Source organism: Bombina bombina, chromosome 1 (genome assembly GCF_027579735.1).
Source record: "Bombina bombina isolate aBomBom1 chromosome 1, aBomBom1.pri, whole genome shotgun sequence".
NCBI classification, from domain to species: Eukaryota; Metazoa; Chordata; class Amphibia; order Anura; family Bombinatoridae; genus Bombina; species Bombina bombina.
Window position 1 is genome coordinate 1,365,737,818 of NC_069499.1, and position 22,341 is coordinate 1,365,760,158.

Below are 22,341 nucleotides of genomic sequence, written 5' to 3' on the forward strand. Positions count from 1 at the left end.
TATATGTTGTGCTTTTCATAGGGACACACATAGATTTATGGTAATTAAGTCAACAAATAAAATTATAATTCCTAAAATAATTTCCTTTGGCACAGATTCAGATTTATGGAAGGTTGCAGGTTTAGCCCTCTGTCTGCTGCTCTCCCCTCCAGAAGCTCTTTCAAGTCGTGGCCATCTTAAAGCAAAACAATGGCACACATTCTTGGTTCAACTTTTTACCGGGGCAGAGGTCCGCATTTGGCCATTCCTTGAAAGCCTGGAAGGGAGAAATACCATTTGGCTTGTCTATGCATTAGGTATTTTCTGTGTTAGGATAATCTTAGCTCACATGAGATTTTTTTTTTTTTTTTTTTTTATTTGGGCAACGTCTACTATTGTTTTCTACAGTTTTGTTTGTTTGTTTTGTTTTTGGGGCTGTGGAATATAGTTTCTGTAGTCTACGATAAAACAAAAGTAGAAATTAAAAAATTTTCAAGGTTTAAATGTAATTATAACATTAAAATCCATTTGCTAAATTGCTGAAAATTAAAAATCCAGAATTATTCTGAAAATTTTGAATTTTTTTTTTTATTAAAAATTAGTTTTTCCTGCCAGTAAGTTACAGTATTCTCTGCCTGTGTATTTGGGTTATTTTTGTGCAAATGATAGACTATATAAACTATTACATTTCTGATTACAGTACTGTGCTATCTATCTTATAGTACTATGCATGCAATTTTTTTTATATTAATCTACTTTTAGGTTGCATGTATAAGCTGTATTATATATGACATAAGATGCAGTTTACATTTGGACCCATCTGTTCTATTGTATTGTTAGATTTAACACACAAAAACGGCTATTTCAAATACTAAAAATGTAAAAGATGCTATCCGTAAACAATTAAATGTACTACCGCCGGTAAAATTGAGTATTGAGAACACATTAAAGCTGAGGAAAAAAACACTCGCTGCCCCTTTAAAAAGCCCCTAAAAAGGGATTAAACACCTTGGTAAAGTGCCGCTCCAGAACTAAAAGCGGGTGAGGTAGTCAGGAGCAATTCTGTAACCTAGGATTTCTTCAAAATGATGCAAATAAAATAGCTGGCATTTGAAGAAACCCTTTGTTATAAAATTTGCTTTTCGGGCCTCTCTAAGGAGGAGCGTGGGGGAAGCACAATTTTTACAGAAAAAAAAACCATTTATGAAACATGCTTCTGATTATTTTTTTTTTGTTAAAGCACGACATAATGATAAACTAATTAATATGTGAAAGCAATATTTTACAGACTGACTTAAAGATCCTATTTTCTCCTGTTAAGTGTGGTCAGTCCACGGGTCATCATTACTTCTGGGATATTATCTCCTCCCCTACAGGAAGTGCAAGAGGATTCACCCAGCAGAGCTGCTATATAGCTCCTCCCCTCTACGTCACCTCCAGTCATTCTCTTGCACCCAACGAATAGATAGGATGTGTGAGAGGACTGTGGTGATTTTAATTAGTTTATTACCTTCAATCAAAAGTTTGTTATTTTATAATAGCACCGGAGTGTGTTATTCATTCTCTTGTAGAATTTGAAGAAGAATCTACCTGAGTTTTTTCTATGATTTTAGCCGGAGTAGTTAAGATCATATTGCTGTTTCTCGGCCATCTGAGGAGAGGTAAACTTCAGATCAGGGGACAGCGGGCAGATTAATCTGCAAAGAGGTATGTAGCAGTTTATTATTTTCTGACATGGAATTGATGAGAAAATCCTGCCATACCGTTATAATGTAAACTCAGCCTTAAATACAGTAGATGTATCTGGTATCAGGCTGTCATGTATGTATATTTTACACTTCAGTATTCTGGGGAATGGTACTTCACTGGATTTATACTGTATGCATAGACTTAACCTAATTTGCAGGGACTTGCAATAGGTTTTTAAATAACAATTAATTTATTGAGGTTAAACGTTTTTTGCTGGCATGTAAAATCGTTTATTTCTCTGAGGTACTGGGTGAAAAAATGTTTTGGGCACTGTTTTTTCCACTTGGCTATAGTTTTGTTTAAATTTAAGCAGTTTACTGATCTCTCTCACTGTTATGTGTGAGGGGGAGGGGCCATTTTTGGCGCTTTTACTACGCATCAAAAAACTCAGTCAGAGGTTCATTTTCTTCCTGCATGATCCGGTTCATCTCTACAGATCTCAGGGATCTTCAAAGCTTATTTTGAGGGAGGTAATCATTCACAGCAGAGCTGTGAAGATTGTAGTTGACTGTGATAAAAAACGTTTATTTGTGTATTTTTTTCTGCTGTCAGGGTTAGTTATCCTTTGCTAATGGGAACAATCCTTTGCTAAAATTGTATATTTCTTACAAAGATTTGATGCTATAATTTATTTATTTCAACTGTCATAATTTTTTCTGTGCTTCTTATAGGCACAGTTCGTTTTCATATTATTGTAAATTACTTGAAAAGCATTTCCAAGTTGCTAGTTAATTGCTAGTGTGTTAAACATGTCTGATTCAGAGGAAGATACATGTGCTATATGTGCTAATGCCAAAGTGGAGCCCAATAGAAATTTATGTACTAACTGTATTGATGCTACTTTAAATAAAAGTCAATCTGTACAAATTGAACATATTTCACCAAACAACGAGGGGAGAGTTATGCCGACTAACTCGCCTCACGTGTCAGTACCTGCATCTCCCGCTCGGGAGGTGCGTGATATTGTAGCGCCGAGTACATCTGGGCGGCCATTACAAATCACATTACAGGATATGGCTACTGTTATGACTGAAGTTTTGGCTAAATTACCAGAACTGAGAGGTAAGCGTGATCACTCTGGGGTGAGAACAGAGTGCGCTGATAATATTAGGGCCATGTCAGACACTGCGTCACAGGTGGCAGATCATGAGGACGGAGAACTTCATTCTGTGGGTGACGGTTCTGATCCAAACAGACTGGATTCAGATATTTCAAATTTTAAATTTAAGCTGGAAAACCTCCGTGTATTACTAGGGGAGGTATTAGCGGCTCTGAATGATTGTAACACAGTTGCAATACCAGAGAAAATGTGTAGGTTGGATAGATATTTTGCGGTACCGGCGAGTACTGATGTTTTTCCTATACCTAAGAGACTTACTGAAATTGTTACTAAGGAGTGGGATAGACCCGGTGTGCCGTTCTCACCCCCTCCGATATTTAGAAAAATGTTTCCAATAGACGCCACCACACGGGACTTATGGCAAACGGTCCCTAAGGTGGAGGGAGCAGTTTCTACTTTAGCTAAGCGTACCACTATCCCGGTGGAGGATAGCTGTGCTTTTTCAGATCCAATGGATAAAAAATTAGAGGGTTACCTTAAGAAAATGTTTGTTCAACAAGGTTTTATATTGCAACCTCTTGCATGTATTGCGCCTGTCACGGCTGCAGCAGCATTTTGGTTTGAGTCTCTGGAAGAGACACTTGAATCATCTACACTAGATGAGATTACACAAAAACTTAAAGCCCTTAAGTTAGCTAACTCATTTATTTCAGATGCCGTAGTACATTTAACTAAACTTACGGCTAAGAATTCCGGATTCGCCATTCAGGCACGCAGAGCACTGTGGCTAAAATCCTGGTCAGCTGATGTTAATTCTAAATCTAAATTGCTTAATATACCTTTCAAAGGGCAGACCTTATTCGGGCCCGGGTTGAAGGAGATTATCGCTGACATTACAGGAGGTAAAGGCCATGCCCTGCCTCAGGACAAAGCCAAAGCTAAGGCTAGACAGTCTAATTTTCGTTCCTTTCGTAATTTCAAAGCAGGAGCAGCATCAACTTCCTCTGCACCAAAACAGGAAGGAGCTGTTGCTCGCTACAGACAAGGCTGGAAACCTAACCAGTCCTGGAACAAGGGCAAGCAGGCCAGGAAACCTGCTGTTGCCCCTAAGACAGCATGAATCGAGGGCCCCCGATCCGGGACCGGATCTAGTGGGGGGCAGACTTCTCTCTTCGCCCAGGCTTGGGCAAGAGATGTTCAGGATCCCTGGGCGTTAGAGATCATATCTCAGGGATACCTTCTGGACTTCAAATCCTCTCCCCCAAGAGGGAGATTTCATCTGTCAAGGTTGTCAACAAACCAAACAAAGAAGGAAGCGTTTCTACGCTGCGTACAAGATCTTTTATTAATGGGAGTGATCCATCCGGTTCCGCGGTCGGAACAAGGACAAGGGTTTTACTCAAATCTGTTTGTAGTTCCCAAGAAAGAGGGAACTTTCAGGCCAATCTTGGATTTAAAGATCCTAAACAAATTCCTAAGAGTTCCATCGTTCAAGATGGAAACTATTCGAACAATTTTGCCCATGATCCAAGAGGGTCAGTACATGACCACAGTGGATTTAAAGGATGCTTACCTTCACATACCGTTTCACAGAAATCATTACCGGTATCTAAGGTTTGCCTTTCTAGACAGGCATTACCAGTTTGTAGCTCTTCCATTCGGATTGGCTACGGCTCCAAGAATCTTCACAAAGGTTCTGGGTACTCTTCTGGCGGTACTAAGACCGCGAGGAATTTCGGTAGCTCCGTACCTAGACGACATTCTGATACAAGCTTCAAGCTTTCAAACTGCCAAGTCTCATACAGAGTTAGTACTGGCATTTCTAAGGTCGCATGGATGGAAGGTGAACGAAAAGAAGAGTTCTCTCTTTCCACTCACAAGAGTTCCCTTCTTGGGGACTCTGATAGATTCTGTAGAAATGAAGATTTACCTGACAGAAGACAGGTTAACAAAGCTTCAAAATGCATGCCGTGTCCTTCATTCCATTCAACACCCGTCAGTAGCTCAATGCATGGAGGTGATCGGATTAATGGTAGCGGCAATGGACATAGTCCCTTTTGCACGCCTACATCTCAGACCGCTGCAATTGTGCATGCTAAGTCAGTGGAATGGGGATTACTCAGATTTGTCCCCCACTCTGAATCTGAATCAAGAGACCAGAAATTCTCTTCTATGGTGGCTTTATCGGCCACATCTGTCCAGGGGGATGCCATTCATTAGGCCAGACTGGACAATTGTAACAACAGACGCCAGCCTACTAGGTTGGGGCGCTGTCTGGAATTCTCTGAAGGCTCAGGGACTATGGAATCAGGAGGAGAGTCTCCTTCCAATAAACATTCTGGAATTGAGAGCAGTTCTCAATGCCCTTCTGGCTTGGCCCCAGTTAACAACTCGGGGGTTCATCAGGTTTCAGTCGGACAACATCACGACTGTAGCTTACATCAACCATCAGGGAGGGACAAGAAGCTCCCTAGCAATGATGGAAGTATCAAAGATAATTCGCTGGGCAGAGTCTCACTCTTGCCACCTGTCTGCAATCCACATCCCGGGAGTGGAGAACTGGGAGGCGGATTTCTTAAGTCGTCAGACTTTTCATCCGGGGGAGTGGGAACTTCATCCAGAGGTCTTTGCCCAAATACTTCGACGTTGGGGCAAACCAGAGATAGATCTCATGGCGTCTCGTCAGAACGCCAAGCTTCCTCGCTACGGGTCCAGATCCAGGGATCCGGGAGCGGTTCTGATAGATGCTCTGACAGCACCTTGGACCTTCAAGATGGCTTATGTGTTTCCACCCTTCCCGATGCTTCCTCGATTGATTGCCAGAATCAAACAGGAGAGAGCATCAGTGATTCTAATAGCACCTGCATGGCCACGCAGGACTTGGTATGCAGATCTAGTGGACATGTCATCCTGTCCGCCTTGGTCTCTACCTCTGAAACAGGACCTTCTGATCCAGGGTCCATTCAAACATCAAAATCTAACTTCTCTGAAGCTGACTGCTTGGAAATTGAACGCTTGATTTTATCAAAACGTGGGTTTTCTGAGCCAGTTATTGATACCTTAATACAGGCTAGGAAGCCTGTTACCAGAAGGATTTACCATAAAATATGGCGTAAATACTTATATTGGTGCGAATCCAAGAGTTACTCATGGAGTAAGGTTAGGATTCCAAGGATATTGTCTTTTCTACAAGAAGGTTTAGAAAAGGGTTTATCCGCTAGTTCCTTAAAGGGACAGATTTCAGCTCTGTCCATTCTTTTACACAAACGTCTGTCAGAAGTTCTGGACGTTCAAGCTTTTTGTCAGGCTTTAGCTAGGATCAAGCCTGTGTTTAAAACTGTTGCTCCGCCATGGAGTTTGAACTTAGTTCTTAATGTTTTACAGGGTGTTCCGTTTGAACCCCTTCATTCCATTGATATCAAGTTGTTATCTTGGAAAGTTCTGTTTTTAATGGCTATTTCCTCGGCTCGAAGAGTCTCTGAGTTATCTGCCTTACATTGTGATTCTCCTTATCTGATTTTTCATTCAGACAAGGTAGTTCTGCGTACTAAACCTGGGTTCCTACCTAAGGTGGTCACTAACAGAAATATCAATCAAGAGATTGTTGTTCCATCTTTGTGTCCTAATCCTTCCTCGAAGAAGGAACGTCTGCTACACAATCTAGATGTAGTCCGTGCCCTGAAATTTTATCTACAGGCAACTAAGGATTTTCGTCAAACGTCTTCCCTGTTTGTCGTTTATTCTGGCCAGAGGAGAGGTCAAAAAGCTTCGGCTACCTCTCTCTCTTTTTGGCTTCGTAGCATAATACGATTAGCCTATGAGACTGCTGGACAGCAGCCTCCTGAAAGAATTACAGCTCATTCTACTAGAGCTGTGGCTTCCACTTGGGCCTTTAAGAATGAGGCTTCTGTTGAACAGATTTGCAAGGCTGCAACTTGGTCTTCTCTTCATACTTTTTCCAAATTTTACAAATTTGACACTTTTGCTTCTTCGGAGGCTGTTTTTGGGAGAAAGGTTCTTCAGGCAGTGGTTCCCTCCGTATAAAGAGCCTGCCTGTCCCTCCCGTCATCCGTGTACTTTTGCTTTGGTATTGGTATCCCAGAAGTAATGATGACCCGTGGACTGACCACACTTAACAGGAGAAAACAAAATTTATGCTTACCTGATAAATTCATTTCTCCTGTAGTGTGGTCAGTCCACGGCCCGCCCTGTTTTTTATGGCAGGCTAAAAAATTTTTGGATTATACTCCAGTCACCACTACACCCTAGGGCTTCTCCTTTCTCGTTGGTCCTTTGGTCGAATGACTGGAGGTGACGTAGAGGGGAGGAGCTATATAGCAGCTCTGCTGGGTGAATCCTCTTGCACTTCCTGTAGGGGAGGAGATAATATCCCAGAAGTAATGATGACCCGTGGACTGACCACACTACAGGAGAAATGAATTTATCAGGTAAGCATAAATTTTGTTTTTTATTATTATTTTTTTCTTCTCAATTAAAGAAACCAACTCTAAATTTTTTGCAAGTAGATTTTTTCTAACACAACACTAAATTGTAGCACAATATATGTTGAAGGGTAACCACTAAATACTTCATCACTCACTTCATAGATGATTATTTTCTGTAGCATGCTTAGTATAATGAGATGAATAACTTTTCACACATTTTATTTGATATTTACTACAATTTTATTCCTGGTGTATTTAATTATTGGGCATTATAACACAGGATATCTTTCTTTCTTTTTTTTCCTCTTGAACCTAAACATTGTCTTTATTTCTTAGGAGCTGCAACGGGCGAAGGATCAGCTGAGTCAGGTCACATTGGAGAAACAAAGACAAGAGCAAAGTTTGCACCAACAGGAAAGGGAGCTGTCTGCCCTGAAAGGGGTCCTCAAGGAGGAAGTGTCCGACCATGACAGAGAGACAGAAAAACTGCGAGAACAGTTCCAAAAGGAGAGCCGTCAGATTAGGAAAGACTATGAGCAGCTAGTCAAGGTTGGAAAAATAGCTTAAGCCTTAACATAAAAGAAAATAGATGGAACCTGAGTTTTGAACTCATGTAATAAAGTGCTGTTATGGAGGTATAATCCTAGTTATCTTTCTGCTCTCAGAGTAAGGAAACTCTCGAAAGTGAGAAGGCAGAGTCTGAGCGTCTGCGGCAGGTGCTAGAAAACAACCTACAGGAGGCTCGAGAAGAAAATGATGATCTTAGGAGGAAGATCTTGGGGCTTGAAGCCCAAGTGAAGGAACTGAAGACTTTCTGTGATGATCTTCAGAGAGCAGAGACCCGTCTCAAAGACAACATTAGCAAACTGGAGGTATGATAGATTAATAAATTAAACATAGAAACATTCGCCTAGATTATGATTGCGTTAGCCTTAAAAAGCAGCATTGGGACCTCTCAACGCTGCTTTTTAACGCCCGCTGGCAGGTACACGTGTACCGCTCACTTTTTTTTCTGCGACTTGAGCATACCGCAAATCCCCTTACGTCATTTGCGTACCTTATCTTTTCTATGGGATTTTCCTAACGCCGGTATTATGAGTCTTGAAAAAAGTGAGCGGTACAGCCTCTCCTGTCAAGACTCCTACCGTATTTAAAAGAAAGTAGTTAAGAGTTTTATGGGCTAACGCCGTAACATAAAACTCTTAACTGAAGTGCTAAAAAGTACACTAACACTCATAAACTACCTATTAACCCCTAAATCGAGGCCCCCCACCACATCGCAAACACTATAATAAAATTATTTAACCCCTAATCTGCCGACCGGACAGCGCCGCCACTTTAATAAATGTATTAACCCCTAAACTGCTGCACTCCCGCCTCGCAAACACTAGTTAAATTTTATTAACCCCTAATTTGCCGCCCTAACATCGCCGACACCTACCTACATTTATTAACCCCTAATTTGCCGCCGACACTATATTAAATGTATTAACCCCTAAACCTAATTCTAACCCTAAGCCCCCCTAACTTAAATATAATTTAAATAAATCTAAAACAAATAACTACAATTAACTAAATTATTCCTATTTAAAATGAAATACTTACCTATAAAATAAACCCTAAGCTAGCTACAATATAACTAATAGTTACATTGTAGCTAGCTTAGGTTTTATTTTTATTTTACAGGCAACTTTGTATGTATTTTAACTAGCTACAATAATTATTAAATAGTTATTAACTTTTTAATAACTACCTAGCTAAATAAATACAAATTTACCTGTAAAATAAACCCTAACCCAAGTTACAATTACACCTAACACTAAACTATAATTCAATTAATTCCCTAAACTAACTACAATTAATTACAATTAAATAAACTAAATTACGGGGGGGAAAAAACACTAAATTACAGAAAATAAAAAAGAAATTACAAATTTTTAAACTAATTACACTTATTCTAATCCCCCTAATAAAATTAAAAAAGCCCCCCAAAATAAAAAAAATTCCCTACCCTATACTAAATTACAAATAGCCCTTAAAAGGGCCTTTTGTGGGATATTGCCCCAAAGTAATCAGCTCTTTTACCTGTAAAAAAAAATACAATACCTCCTCCCCAACATTAAAACCCACCACCCACACACCCAACCCTACTCTAAAACCCACCCAATCCCCCCTTATTAAAACCTAACACTACCCCCTTGAAGATCACCCTACCTTGAGACGTCTTCACCCAGCCGGGCCGACGTCCTCCAAGAAGCCGGGCAGAAGTGGTCCTGCAGACAGCAGAAGTCTCCATCCGATCCGGGCAGAAGAGGTCCTCCAGACGGCAGAAGTCTTCATCCAGACGGCATCTTCTATCTTCATCCTCCCATTGCGGAGCAGGTCCATCTTCAATCCAGCCGACGCGGAGCATCTTCTTCCATCGACGTCCTAACGAAGAATGAAGGTTCCTTTAAATGACGTCATCCAAGATGGAGTCCCTTCAATTCCGATTGGCTGATATAATTCTATCAGCCAATCAGAATTAAGGTAGGAAAAATCCTATTGGCTGATGCAATCAGCCAATAGAATTGAGCTCGCATTCTATTGGCTGATTGGAACAGCCAATAGAATGTGAGCTCAATCCTATTGGCTGATTGGATCAGCCAATAGGATTGAACTTCAATCCGATTGGCTGATAGAATTATATCAGCCAATCGGAATTGAAGGGACACCATCTTGGATGACGTCATTTAAAGGAACCTTCATTCTTCGTTAGGACGTTGATGGAAGAGGATGCTCCGCGTCGGCTGGATTGAAGATGGACCCGCTCTGCGCCGGAAGGATGAAGATAGAAGATGCCGCCTGGATGAAGACTTCTTCCGTCTGGAGGACCACTTCTGCCTGGCTTTTTGGAGGACTTCGGCCCGGCTGGGTGAAGACGTCTCAAGGTAGGGTGATTTTCAAGGGCTTAGTGTTAGGTTTTTTTAAGGGGGGATTGTGTGGGTTTTAGAGTAGGGTTGGGTGTGTGGGTGGTGGGTTTTAATGTTGGGGGGGTATTGTATTTTTTTTTACAGGTAAAAGAGCTGATTACTTTGGGGCAATGTCCCGCAAAAGGCCCTTTTAAGGGCTATTTGTAATTTAGTATAGGGTAGGGAATTTTTTTTATTTTGGGGGGCTTTTTTCTTTTATTAGCGGATTATATGAGGTGTAATTAGTTTAAAAAATTGTAATTTCTTTTTTATTTTCTGTTATTTAGTGGGGTTTTTTTGTAATTTAGTTTATTTAATTTAATTGTAATTAATTGTAGTTAGTTTAGGGAATTTAATTATAGTGTAGTGTTAGGTGTAATTGTAACTTAGGTTAGGTTTTATTTTACAGGTAAATTTGTATTTATTTTAGCTAGGTAGTTATTAAATAGTTAATAACTATTTAATAATTATTGTAGCTAGTTAAAATAAATACAAAGTTGCCTGTAAAATAAAAATAAAACCTAAGCTAGCTACAATGTAACTGTTAGTTATATTGTAGCTAGCTTAGGGTTTATTTTATAGGTAAGTATTTATTTTTAAATAGGAATAATTTAGTTAATACTAGTAAATTTATTTAGATGTATTTAAATTTATATTTAAGTTAGGGGGTTAGGGTTAGACTTAGGTTTAGGGGTTAATAACTTTATTATAGTGGCGGCGACGTTGGCGGCGGCAGGTTAGGGGTTAATACATTTAATATAGTTGCGGCGGCGTTGGGGGCGGCAGATTAGGGGTTAATAACTATCATGTAGGTGTCGGCAATGTTGGGGGCAACAGATTAGGGGTTCATAGGTATAATGTAGGTGGCGGTGGTGTCCGGAGCGGCAGATTAGGGGTTAATAAGGTTATGCAGGTGGCAGCGATGTCGGGGTCGGCAGATTAGGGGTTAATAAGGTTATGCAGGTGGCAGCGATGTCGGGGTCGGCAGATTAGGGGTTAATAAGTGTTAGATTAGGGGTGTTTAGACTCGGGGTTCATGTTAGGTTGTTAGGTGCAGACATAAAAAGTATTTTCCCATAGAAGTTGTGAATTGCAGCAGGAGATTCCAATGCAGAGATTAAAAATAGACTTGTATGATAAGGTGTGAGTTACCTATCTGACTGGAAGGGAGTAGGACAGGCAAGTCTGAAATAAGAAGGTAGTGCAGATGAGTATCATCTGTTGGTGGGTGATATAAAACTTTTATCTGGGGAAGAATGACAGACAGGTGTAAACTGTGAAGTGTCTGGTATAGCTGGACAAGTATGTCTGATAAAGTAAAGGGTAAAGCAAGAGAATTTGGTATATGGAGAGTGGAGCAGGAATTTCTTTTGGGGGTTACCGTAGGTCTGATCTGTAGTAGATAATTGTGACAAAGTGTCTGATGGGTAACCATTTCCCTGACTTGGGAACAGCGAGAAAGATATGTTTGATCCTTGCTGGGCTAATTGGTTTCATAGGGGATGGATTGGGGTTATGGTCTTCACATGGTGTGTTTACTTTTACATTGATGTTGTTCAAATAGTGACATTTAAAGGGATAGGAAAGTCAAAATTAACCTTGCATGATTTATATAGAACATGTAATTTTAAGATACTTTTTAAATTAATTTCTATTTTCAAATGTGCTTTGTTCTCTTGGCATCGCTTATTAAAAAAGAATACGCACATATCCTACACTAGTGGGAGCTAGCTGCTAATTGGTGCCTGCACACATTTGTCTCTTGTGATTGGTTAACTAGATGTGTTCAGCTAGCTGCCATAGTGCAATGCTGTTCCTTAAGCAAAGGATAACAAGAGAATGAAGCAAATTTGATAATAAAAGCAAATTGAACAGTTGTTTCAAATTGAAAGTTCTATCCAAATCATGAAAGAAAATGTTGGCATTTCCTGTCCCTTTAAAAGCATCAGCTTAAAAATGTCTATACTTAGAATGTCGGTGTCTCAACTGCAAATATATAACTCTGATCCATCAGTCTGTATACTGCTATTGATATGCTGCTGGTGCATAGTGAGAGACAGTATCTACACTTAATGTTGTTGGGTTTTTTTTTTTTCTCTGTCAGGCTAAGCGGAAGAGGATGGAGGAGACATTGGGAGAAGTTACAGACCAAGAACAGGAGTATGCAATGATGAAGCGCAGCCTAGAAAGCAGACTGGAGGAGGCGCAGCGAAGCCTGAGCCGCTTGACACTTGAATACGATGAGCTGCAGGAGTGTTACCAGGAAGAGATGAGACAGAAAGACCAGCTGAAGAAAACAAAAAATGAACTGGAGGAGCAGAAGAGGCTCCTGGACAAATCCATGGACAAACTTACAAAAGAGGTGCTGGGCAAGCAGTTCATGTTCTTACCTTGTGAAAGCATTGGTGTGGTGTAGCACATGTTCTATATGTAAGGGTTTTATAGGCTGGTGAAGCTAGTTCTAAACTTTAGATGCATATGAAGTTAAAACTGAATGTGAGAGAGGGAGAGATACACCCAAGTTTTATCATTTAGAATGAGGGGGCATTGTGGCATTGTGTAGTCTTAATGCTACTGTTAAATATCTCCTGCACTATGCAGAGGACACATCTCTCTCTCACTAAATAGCAAGAATAAAAGCAGCTGTAAAAAAGACAAAAACTAATATGCATATGAAAGAACAATTAAATATCTTGTTGCATGAAAAAGTTTATTAAAACCTGGGTATATTTAGATAGCAGGAACTATTTATTTTCAATTGCATTAAATGTACATTGCATGATAACAGCTACTACAGCTGGCGAGAGGACAAGCTTTCACAAGTATCACAGGAGCAAGCAGATTTATTCATCACATGAATCAAGTAGGTAGCAAGTTCACAAAAATGTTCAGATTGGCATGGTCTGTAGCCTAAAGTTTTGTTTTGTTTTGTGGCAGATGCAGGAAGAAGATTGTGATGCCTGTTTGTCTGGCTTAATCCTTCTGAGATAGTTCACCTCCCTATAACCCATATAAGGGCAGCCTGCAGCCAGTTGGGGCCTCTGAATGCAAACCCTCTAACATGAGTGTATCCCTGGGTTATTAGTAGACATTGGTTTTGGACTGTAATAGTTTTTTTGTACGAAGGTCCCATGTCTTCGTGACCCTTTTGTGTCCTAATAATGGTTTAGTCCCATTCCATAAATAATGTTGGCATATCTTCTGGTTTTATGCTTATTGTACCAGGACCTACTGTACAAGAGTTTCATGAGCGGTGCTGAGCAATTATCATGTTGCCATAGTGGCTTATGCAGTTAAATGCCTATTGTTTGATTATTCAATGCCATTCCAGATTGCTTCCTTTCAATTATGTACTGCTCCTTTCTCCTGCAGTGCAGATTAGTGCATAAACTGGCAGCAAGACTTTTCAGACAGCAGTATGTTTTCGCAAAGGCCAACTAGGTTTCTGTCTAGGTCAGCAGGTTTAATGGGGGTTGCAAATTTTGATGGGTAGTTCTATGACGCAACAAATTCCAGTTATTGCGCTCTAAATACTTAGTGTTATTTTCTTCTCAGATATGAGCTAAATTGTTGTGGGGAGGGAGGCTGTGGGTTATGAAATTCCAAACTTTTTTTGTTGTTGTTTTTTTAGGATAGGAGGTCCTTAGTCATTTTCTTTTGCTTCCTTGATGAGGAGTGAGGTGAAAAGTGAAGTTTAAAACTTGATGTGTATGCCTCTTCTAAGGTTGCTTTTGGTAGGAAAGTTTTGCGGGCTGTAGTGCCTGATTAGTAACATCTTGCCTTTACTATTTGTGCCCCTCTATTTCATGGTGGACTTCAATGCTTGGGTTTATATTCCCACACATAACTCATGGACTCTCACCATCTGATGAAAGAAAACAAAATGTATGCTTACCTGATATCTTTCATGAGGTGAGAGTCCACAACCCCTGAGCTAAAATTAAAAGCAAAAATAAGAGAGTTAGTAGGTACCGCGTCAAGGTCTCCCGCAAAATCTGGGTCCCTAATACAGCCATACAATGCAAGCTTTCAATCAAACAACCTTGGGAACAAGACAAGGGTTCACAGACATTTGTAATCTCCCTAGACATATACAAAACACGAAATGGGACTGCACTCTCAGACTGGACTGTGTACACATCCTATGACCCTGCAACATGCACATCCCTGGGTGCTCAATAGCATTCTCAGGCATGCTGCACTGTCCCCAGAGTCACAGGCAGTTAACCCCAGACAGGTCTGGGTGCAAGGTCCATAGGGAAAATTACATGGTCAAAAAATATTGGCACCCCTGCATTTCTGTCAGATACTGCACCACTTTGTCCAGTCAATTGTTGCAATTACAAATTTTTAGGCATTCTCATGTTTATTTCTTTTGTTTGTATTGGTATGACACAAAAAAGTGGAGGGAAAAAAGCCAAATCTGACACATTCCACGCAAAACTCAAAAAATGGACTGGAGAAAATTATTGGCACCTTCTCAAAATTGTAAGAAATAATTGTATTCCAAGTTTGTGATGCTCCTGTTATTTGTTATTAAACTCACCTGTATCAATAAACAGGTGCTGACAATATAGAATTCACACAGACAACCAGTTAAAATGGTGAAAACGTGACTGAACCTTTCTGTTGTGTGTCTCTGAGTGCCACACTGAGCATGGAGAAGAGAAAGAGCAGCAAAGAATTGTCTGAAGATTTGAAAACTAAAATTGTGGAAAAGCATGGACAATCTCAAGGTTACACAGGGCACAAATGTATCCTCTCACACTATACATTGCCATCTGAATGAAAAGGGACACTGGTAGGAGACCCAGGAGGGCCCCACTGCTGACACAGAAACATAAAAAAGCCAGATTGGAGTTTGCCAAAACTTACCTGAGGAAGCCAAAATCCTTTTGGGAGAATGTGCTGTGGACAGACTAAACAAAATTACAGCTTTTTGGTAAAGCCCATCATTCTACTGTTTTCAGAAAAAGAAACGAGGCTTTTAAAGAAAAGAATACAGTCCCTACAGTTAAACATGGTGGAGGTTCACTGATGTTTTGGGGTTGCTTTTCTGCTTCAGGCACTGGATGTCTTGACTGTGTGCATGGCATTATGAAATCTGAAGACTAGCAAAGAATTATGTGATGCAATGTAGGGCCCGGTGTCAGAAAGTTGGGTCTCCGTCAGAGGTCATGGGTCTTACAGCAGGACAATGACCCAAAGCACACATCTAAAAGCACCCAGAAATGGTTTAAGACAAAGCGCTGGAGTGTACTGAACTGACCAGCAATGAGTGTAGATCTCACTCCCATAGACCACCTGTTGAGAGATCTCAAAACAGCAGTTGGGAAAAGGAACCCTTCAAATCTGAGAGACCGGGAGCAGTTGGCGAAAGAAGAGTGTTCCAAAATTCCAGTAGAGAGGTGTAAAACTCCTTTGATGGTTACAGGAAGCGATTGATTTCAGTTGTTTTTTTCCAAGGGTGTGCTACCAAATATTAAATTGAGTGTGCCAATAATTTTGTCCAGTCCATTTTTGGAGTTTTGCGTGGAATGTGTCAGATTTGGCTTTTTTTCTTCACTTTTTTGTGTCATAACAATACAAACAAAATAAATAAACACGAGAATGCCTAAACATTTGTAATTGCATTCATTTTCTGGGTGAAGTGGTGCATTATCTGACAGAAATGCAGGGGTGCCAATATTTTAGGCTATCACTGTGTGTGTATGTATATATACATACACATACATACACTTTTCAGTGCTCCTTAAACAGAATGCTCTCTATAGCTAATATACCAGGGTTATTGGTATTTTAACAGACATCTATATCTTATGCATTAATTTGTCAGTAAGATAATTATATATTAAATCTCCTGGTGCAATATTCCCAACATTAGTCTTGCTTCAATCAACTCCACAGGAGCAGCTACTGTGACGTATGTCTGTTGCAAGTGATCTTAAGAGGCAAATGTCAAGCTAAAAAAGAGCACAGAGCGCACCTCCGATTCAAGACAGTAATACATTTATTTGAAAACAGTGCTAAAATGAACACACTTACTAGATAAAAGAATCTATCAGCGCCATTTTTCCAACATACAGATACAAATACATATGAATACATACACACCACCACACTAAAGGCTCACATGATGGTTAGCATTTTTTAGCAATAAAGTCTTTTTTAATAAAGGTATGTACATTATTTTTTTGACATAATGATGCTGCACACTTAAAACTACAGTATAGTGTAAGTATAACTTTTATGTGATAGAAATAAGTATAAAAACTGTGTGTAATACTTACCTTTTAAGGAGATTACTGCCTGCCCCGGTCCTCCTTAACCGTATATTCATAATGTAGATGCAATTCTGGTGGCGCTGTGTGTATTTGGGAATCTAGCTGGATTTTTCTCTTGGCCTTTGCTTCTCCAGTCGCATCAAGTTTTTTTTTTTTGCAACCTTTTGCTAGCTTTTAGATTCCCAGAGAGACACAGCACCGCCAGATTTTCATCTACATAACTTGTTTATGCACTGGGAAACCAAAATATTTGTGTGACTCACTTTATTGCTATATTTGCTTTATTGCGGCGGTCTGGAACCAAACCCACAATATCACGAGGTACGCCTGTATATTTATATTCATTTATTCAGCGTGTTTTTGTTGATATGCTTGTGTTAGAGCTTGCAAATTACCTCATGTTTAACCCCTGCAAACACATAGTTAAAGTCAGCCCCACAGCAGTAATGCACTTCTGGAAGCTAGCTGAGCACATCTGGTGAGCCAATAACCAGGGGTTATATATGTGTAGCCATTATCCACAGGCTAGCACGTAGTATAGCCTTGCTACTGCTGACTCTTATCTGTGTATGCTTTCAACAAAGATACCAAGAGAACAAGATTAATTATAAAATCGTTTAGAATTGCATGCTTTATCTGAACCATGATATTTTAATTTTGACTTGCGGGTCCCTTTAAACAGCCATTTAAGATTATGGGTCTATATATCTTTTCTTTCCTATGGCATGCAAAGTCCATGAAACATTCTAATTACTAGTGGGATATTCACTCCTGGCCAGCAGGAGGAGGCAAAGAGCACCCCAGCAGAGTTGTTAAGTGTCATTATTGCTACCCCTATTATAGAAAGCCAGAGTTGGTTACTCTGTTCTTTCTTTTCTATAGTTACCTGGTAGATATGGTGAAGCTGCCACACCTTAGAAAACAGCTCCTGCCTGACAGAGCAGGATCCACAGGTAAGTGCTTTCCCTTCTAGGTTTGATGGTACCGACACTATTATTAAATCCTTGTGGAAAGTATTTTGACATGTTTGTTTTACTTCTTACTTGTTGCAATCACTTTTCAGCTCAGCTTATTGGCCCAATCACTTTTGCTGTGCCGCTGTTGGCTTTTGCGCCGTTTTTGTTTGGTGCTATTTAAAAAAAAAGTTTTTTTTTATTGCGGTTTTTGGCTTCTCTGTTCTGATCGGAGTTTGCCACGGCAAGTGTGGAGGCTGCATTTTCTTATATCTACAGTGGCAAGTAGATTTGGGCTATTCCTGTATCAAGGAGATGTTTTTTGCTGCCGGGTGTGTCCGGTTTTCTGTGCTAGTGGGATAGCAACTTTTGGAGCGGTAAGACCTCAGCAGAGCTGAGGGGTTTAAGTGCTTATTTATGATTTACTGCTTCATATAAATAAACTTAATTTGGCATTTCATTTTTTTTAATTGGGAACCGTTACCAAATTATGGACACTAATACTGAAGTTGATTGAAAAATGCTTATTGTGTTTGGAGGCTAAGATAATTCCTCCTGTACAGTTTTGCTCTTCTTGTTTAAATAAAACTTAACGTTTCCTGTCTCTCAGGATAGTGTTATCCTATCTACGCCTCAGCTTTCCCTCAAGCTTCACATGCAGTGCCCTGCGGTTCCTCTCAACCTCCTGAGGGTGTTTTTTTACCTGGGGATTTCGCTGCGCAGATTACTTTTGCTGTTTCTGCAGCTTTATCAGCTTTTCCAAAAGTTTCTGGTAAAAGAAAGAGAAAATCTAAACATATTGATGTTAGTAAGGCTGACTCTGTTAAAGCTGCGTTAGTCAGTTTGTCTCAATTATCTGATGAGGACGATTCTTCAGTGGCTTCTGAGGGGGAATTGTCAGATTCTAATACTGTAGTGACAAATTGAAAGAGGTTCTTGCTACTTTGGAAGAATCTGAATCTGTTGTGGAGAATCCAAAGAGGTCTAGTAAGCTTAATAGGGTATATGATGTACCCTCATCTGTGTATTTCCACTTCCAGACCGTATGGCAGATATTATAACTCAGGAATGGGATAAACCAGGGATTCCTTTTTCCCTGTCCCCTGTTTTAAAAATATGTTTTCTGTTGCTGACTCTCTATAAGTGACTTGTGGCGCACGGTGCCCAAGGTGGTAGAGGGAGCTATCTATACTCTGGCTAAGAGAACTACTATTCCTATTGAAGATAGTTGTTCTTTCAATGATCCCATGGATAAGAAGCTTGAGGCTTTTTTGAAGAAGATTTACATTCATCAGGGATTACAGTGGCAACCTGTTGCTAGTATTGCTACAGTTGCGGAGGCAGCATCTTATTTGTGCTATGATTTATCTAATTTTATCCTAGTCTAGAAGAGACTACTATAGTGAAGATCCAAGGCAGGATCAAGACTCTAAAGCTAGCCAATACCTTTATTTGTGATGCCAACATGCAAGTTTTTAGGTTGGGTGTTAAAATTTATGGTTTTACTGTTTTAGCTCACAGATCTCTCTGGTTAAAATCTTGGTCTGCAGATGTTACATCCAAGTCCAAGCTTTTATCTCTGCCTTATAAGGGTAAAACTTTGTTTGAATCAGGTCTGGCAGAATTTTTTTCTGACATTACAGATGGAAAGGGTTCTTTCCTACCTCAGGATAGAAAGAATAGACTTAAGGGTTGCCAGAATTCTAATTTTCGTTCCTTTCGTAACTTTAAGGGATAGACGTTTTCCTCTTCCAAGTCGGATCAATCTAAGTCTTCTTGGCGGTCCAGTCAGCCATGGAATAGGGGGATGCAAGCTAAGAAACCTTCCGTTGATTCTAAATCAACATGAAGGGGCTGCCCCCTATCCTGTAGTGGATCAAGTGGGGGGCAGGCTTCCTTTTTTTCAGGAGGCTTGGATATGCGATGTTCCAGATCCTTGGGCCATAGATATAGTATCCCACAGTTAAAGAATAGGATTCAAATCTTGTCCTCCCAGGGGCAGGTTCCAACTGTCAAGGTTATCTGCAAATCCGATAAAGAGAGAGGCCTTCTTAAACTGTGTAAAGGACCTATCATCCCTGGGAGTGATTGTTCCAGTTCCTCTAGAGGAACAGGGTCTAGGATTCTATTCAAATCTATTTGTAGTTCCCAAGGAGGGCGGCACTTTTCATCCCATTCTGGACCTTAAGTGTCTCAATCAATACCTCAGGGTTCCGTCCTTCAAGTTGGAGACCATCCGTTCTATTCTTCCTTTGGTCCAAAAGGGTCAGTTCATGACTATCATAGATCTGAAGGGCCCGTATCTTCATGTTCCTATTCACAGGGATCATTACCAGTATCTAAGGTTTGCCTTCCAAGACGAACATTTTCGGTTTGTTGCCCTTCCTTTTGGCCTTGCATTGCTACAGCTCCCAGAATTTTTACAAAGGTTCTGGGGCCTCTTCTGGCAGTGGTGAGGTCCCAGGGTATTGCTGTGGCGCCTTATCTAGACCAGGGGTTGCCAACCTTTCGGACCTCAGGGACCACTAAACTCACAATTTTGAATCTCGTGGACCACTAACATGATTTTTTTTTTTACAAACATCTATAATGCACGTGTGTGTGTGTGTGTGTATGTATATATATATATGTGTATGTATGTGTGTGAGTGTATGTTTATATATTTATATATATATATATATATATATATATATATATATATACACACACACAGTCACACACATATTGTACATAACTAGTATAACCATAGCTAAGTTTACATTATGTATACATTTACACATTTTTAAGAATATTTTTTTGGAATTAACTAACTGAATGACAGAACTTAGAGAATACTTCCACATGACAGATGAAGGGGGGTGAGTGCCAACTTTTAAGCTGGAAACAGATTGTGGAAAAGAAAAGTGGGAAAAAAATAATTATGTTTAAAACGACCACACGACTTCCAAGTCACCTCCCCAGTTAGGATTTATTCAAAAATACTTATGATCATGGACAGACATTGGAGTCATAACTAACGTTTATATCAGAAAGCTCTCAATATGGATGTGAGCTAACCATGACTGATGTTACTGGCAGCTACTAAAATACTAGTGGGATATGGCTGATCTGTTGGATGGCAATTACTGGAATTCAGGTGGAATGGCTTTGTGCACGGGAAAATAATTAGAATTAAAAATAATTAATATTTAATAAAAAAAAGAAGATGATGAAGTGGAGGAAGACAAACAGTGATGTAAGTTCATCTGAAGGAATTAGGAAAACTACTACAAAGAGACAGGTAAAGGGAAGAAAATAAATGAAATATAATAGAGATTTTTTTTTTGAAGATTTTCTTTTTTTAATATACTTTAATTCCACTATTTCAAGCCAAGACTATACCAACCTCTGCTGGCTTTAGAATGGAGTTAAAAATACAATCTTGCTACACAAGTTGTACTACGCAAGGGGCGTAGGGAGATTGTAATTTAATTCCTCCTCAGTCGGTTTTCATTGATGTCCAGCCAGGCAATGTAGGGAGTTGCGGCGCGACGGGGGTGACACCATCAGAGGAGATTAATTCCTGCTTGACGGTGTCAAGGACCACCAACATCTTCTCGTGGACCACCAGTGGTCCACGGACCACTGGTTGGCGACCACTTATCTAGACAACGTTCTAGTTCAAGCGCCATCATTTCATCTAGCTAGATCTCATACCGAGATGTTGTCTATTCTACATTCCCATGGGTGGAAAGTGAATCTGGGAATGAGTTCCCTTGTTCTTGGGAACAATCATAGATTACCTGTTAATGAAGATTTTTCTGATGGACGTCAGAAAATCCAAGCTTCATGTTTCTTGCCTGTCTCTCCATTCTGCTATTCATCCATCTGTGGCTCAATGCATTAGGTTATTGGACTGATGGTTGCCTCCATGGACATCCTTTTTTTTTTTTTTTTTTTTTTTTGCTCGGTTCCATCTGAGACCTCTGCAGCTATGCATGCACAGTCAATGGAACGGGGACCACTCAAATCTCTCACATAAGATAAATTTGGATTCCCCAGCAAGAGTCTCACACTCATGGTGGGTTTCACAGGACCATCTGTCTCCAGGCACATGCTTCCTGAGGCCTTTCTGGGTGATTGTGAACATGGACGCCAGCCTGTTAGGCTGGGGAGCAGTTTGAAGTTTCATAAAGACACAGGGTCTGTGGACTCCAGAGGAGTCGTCTTTTCCAATAAACATTTTGGAGTTGAGAGCAATTTTTTTTATGCTTTAATAGCTTGGCCTCAACTAGCTTTGGTCCAATTTATCAGATATCAATCGGACAACATCACCTTGGTGGCCTACATCAATCACCAGGGAGGAACTCTGAGTTCCTTGGCAATGAAGGAGGTGGCTCACATTCTTCAGTGGGTGGAGTCTCACGATTGCCATCTCTCTGCCATCCACATACCAAGGGTGGACAACTAGGAGGCGCATTTTCTAAACAGGCAGACTTTTCATCCTGGGCTCTCCATCCAGAGGTTTTCACAATAACTCTCAGGTGGGGGGTTCCGGAGTTAGATTTGATGGTTTTCTCGTCAAAACGCCAAGCTTCCAAAGTATGGTTTAAGATCGAGATCCTCAAGCCGTTCTGGTAAATGCTCTAGCGGTTCCTTGGAGCTTCAATCTAGCATACCTGTTTCCTCCGTTTACGTTGTTTCTACAAGTAATTGCTCACATCAAACAGGAGAGAGCTTCTGTGATTCTAATAGCTCCTGCATGGCCTTGCAGTATCTGGTTCACGGATCTGGTGACGATGTCATCTCTTCTGCCGTGGAGGTTACCTTTCAGGAAGGACCTTCTACTTCAGGGTCCCTTTCTTCAACCAAATCTGGTTTCTCTGAAGCTGACTGCTTGGAGATTGAACGTCTAAGTTTGGCTAGACGTGGCTTCTCTGC

General features: G+C 40.3%; 1 protein-coding gene across 2 annotated transcripts in view; it reads left to right on the forward strand.

The window, feature by feature from the left end:
• CGN (cingulin) overlaps positions 1 to 22,341 on the forward strand; it is a 380,943-nt gene that overhangs the window by 257,229 nt on the left and 101,373 nt on the right. For both annotated transcript variants that reach the window (XM_053704018.1, XM_053704029.1), the window contains 3 exons: positions 7,570 to 7,782; positions 7,899 to 8,105; positions 12,289 to 12,546. In XM_053704018.1, the coding sequence (XP_053559993.1) occupies positions 7,570 to 7,782; positions 7,899 to 8,105; positions 12,289 to 12,546 (678 nt within the window). The remainder of the gene's footprint in view (positions 1 to 7,569; positions 7,783 to 7,898; positions 8,106 to 12,288; positions 12,547 to 22,341) is intronic.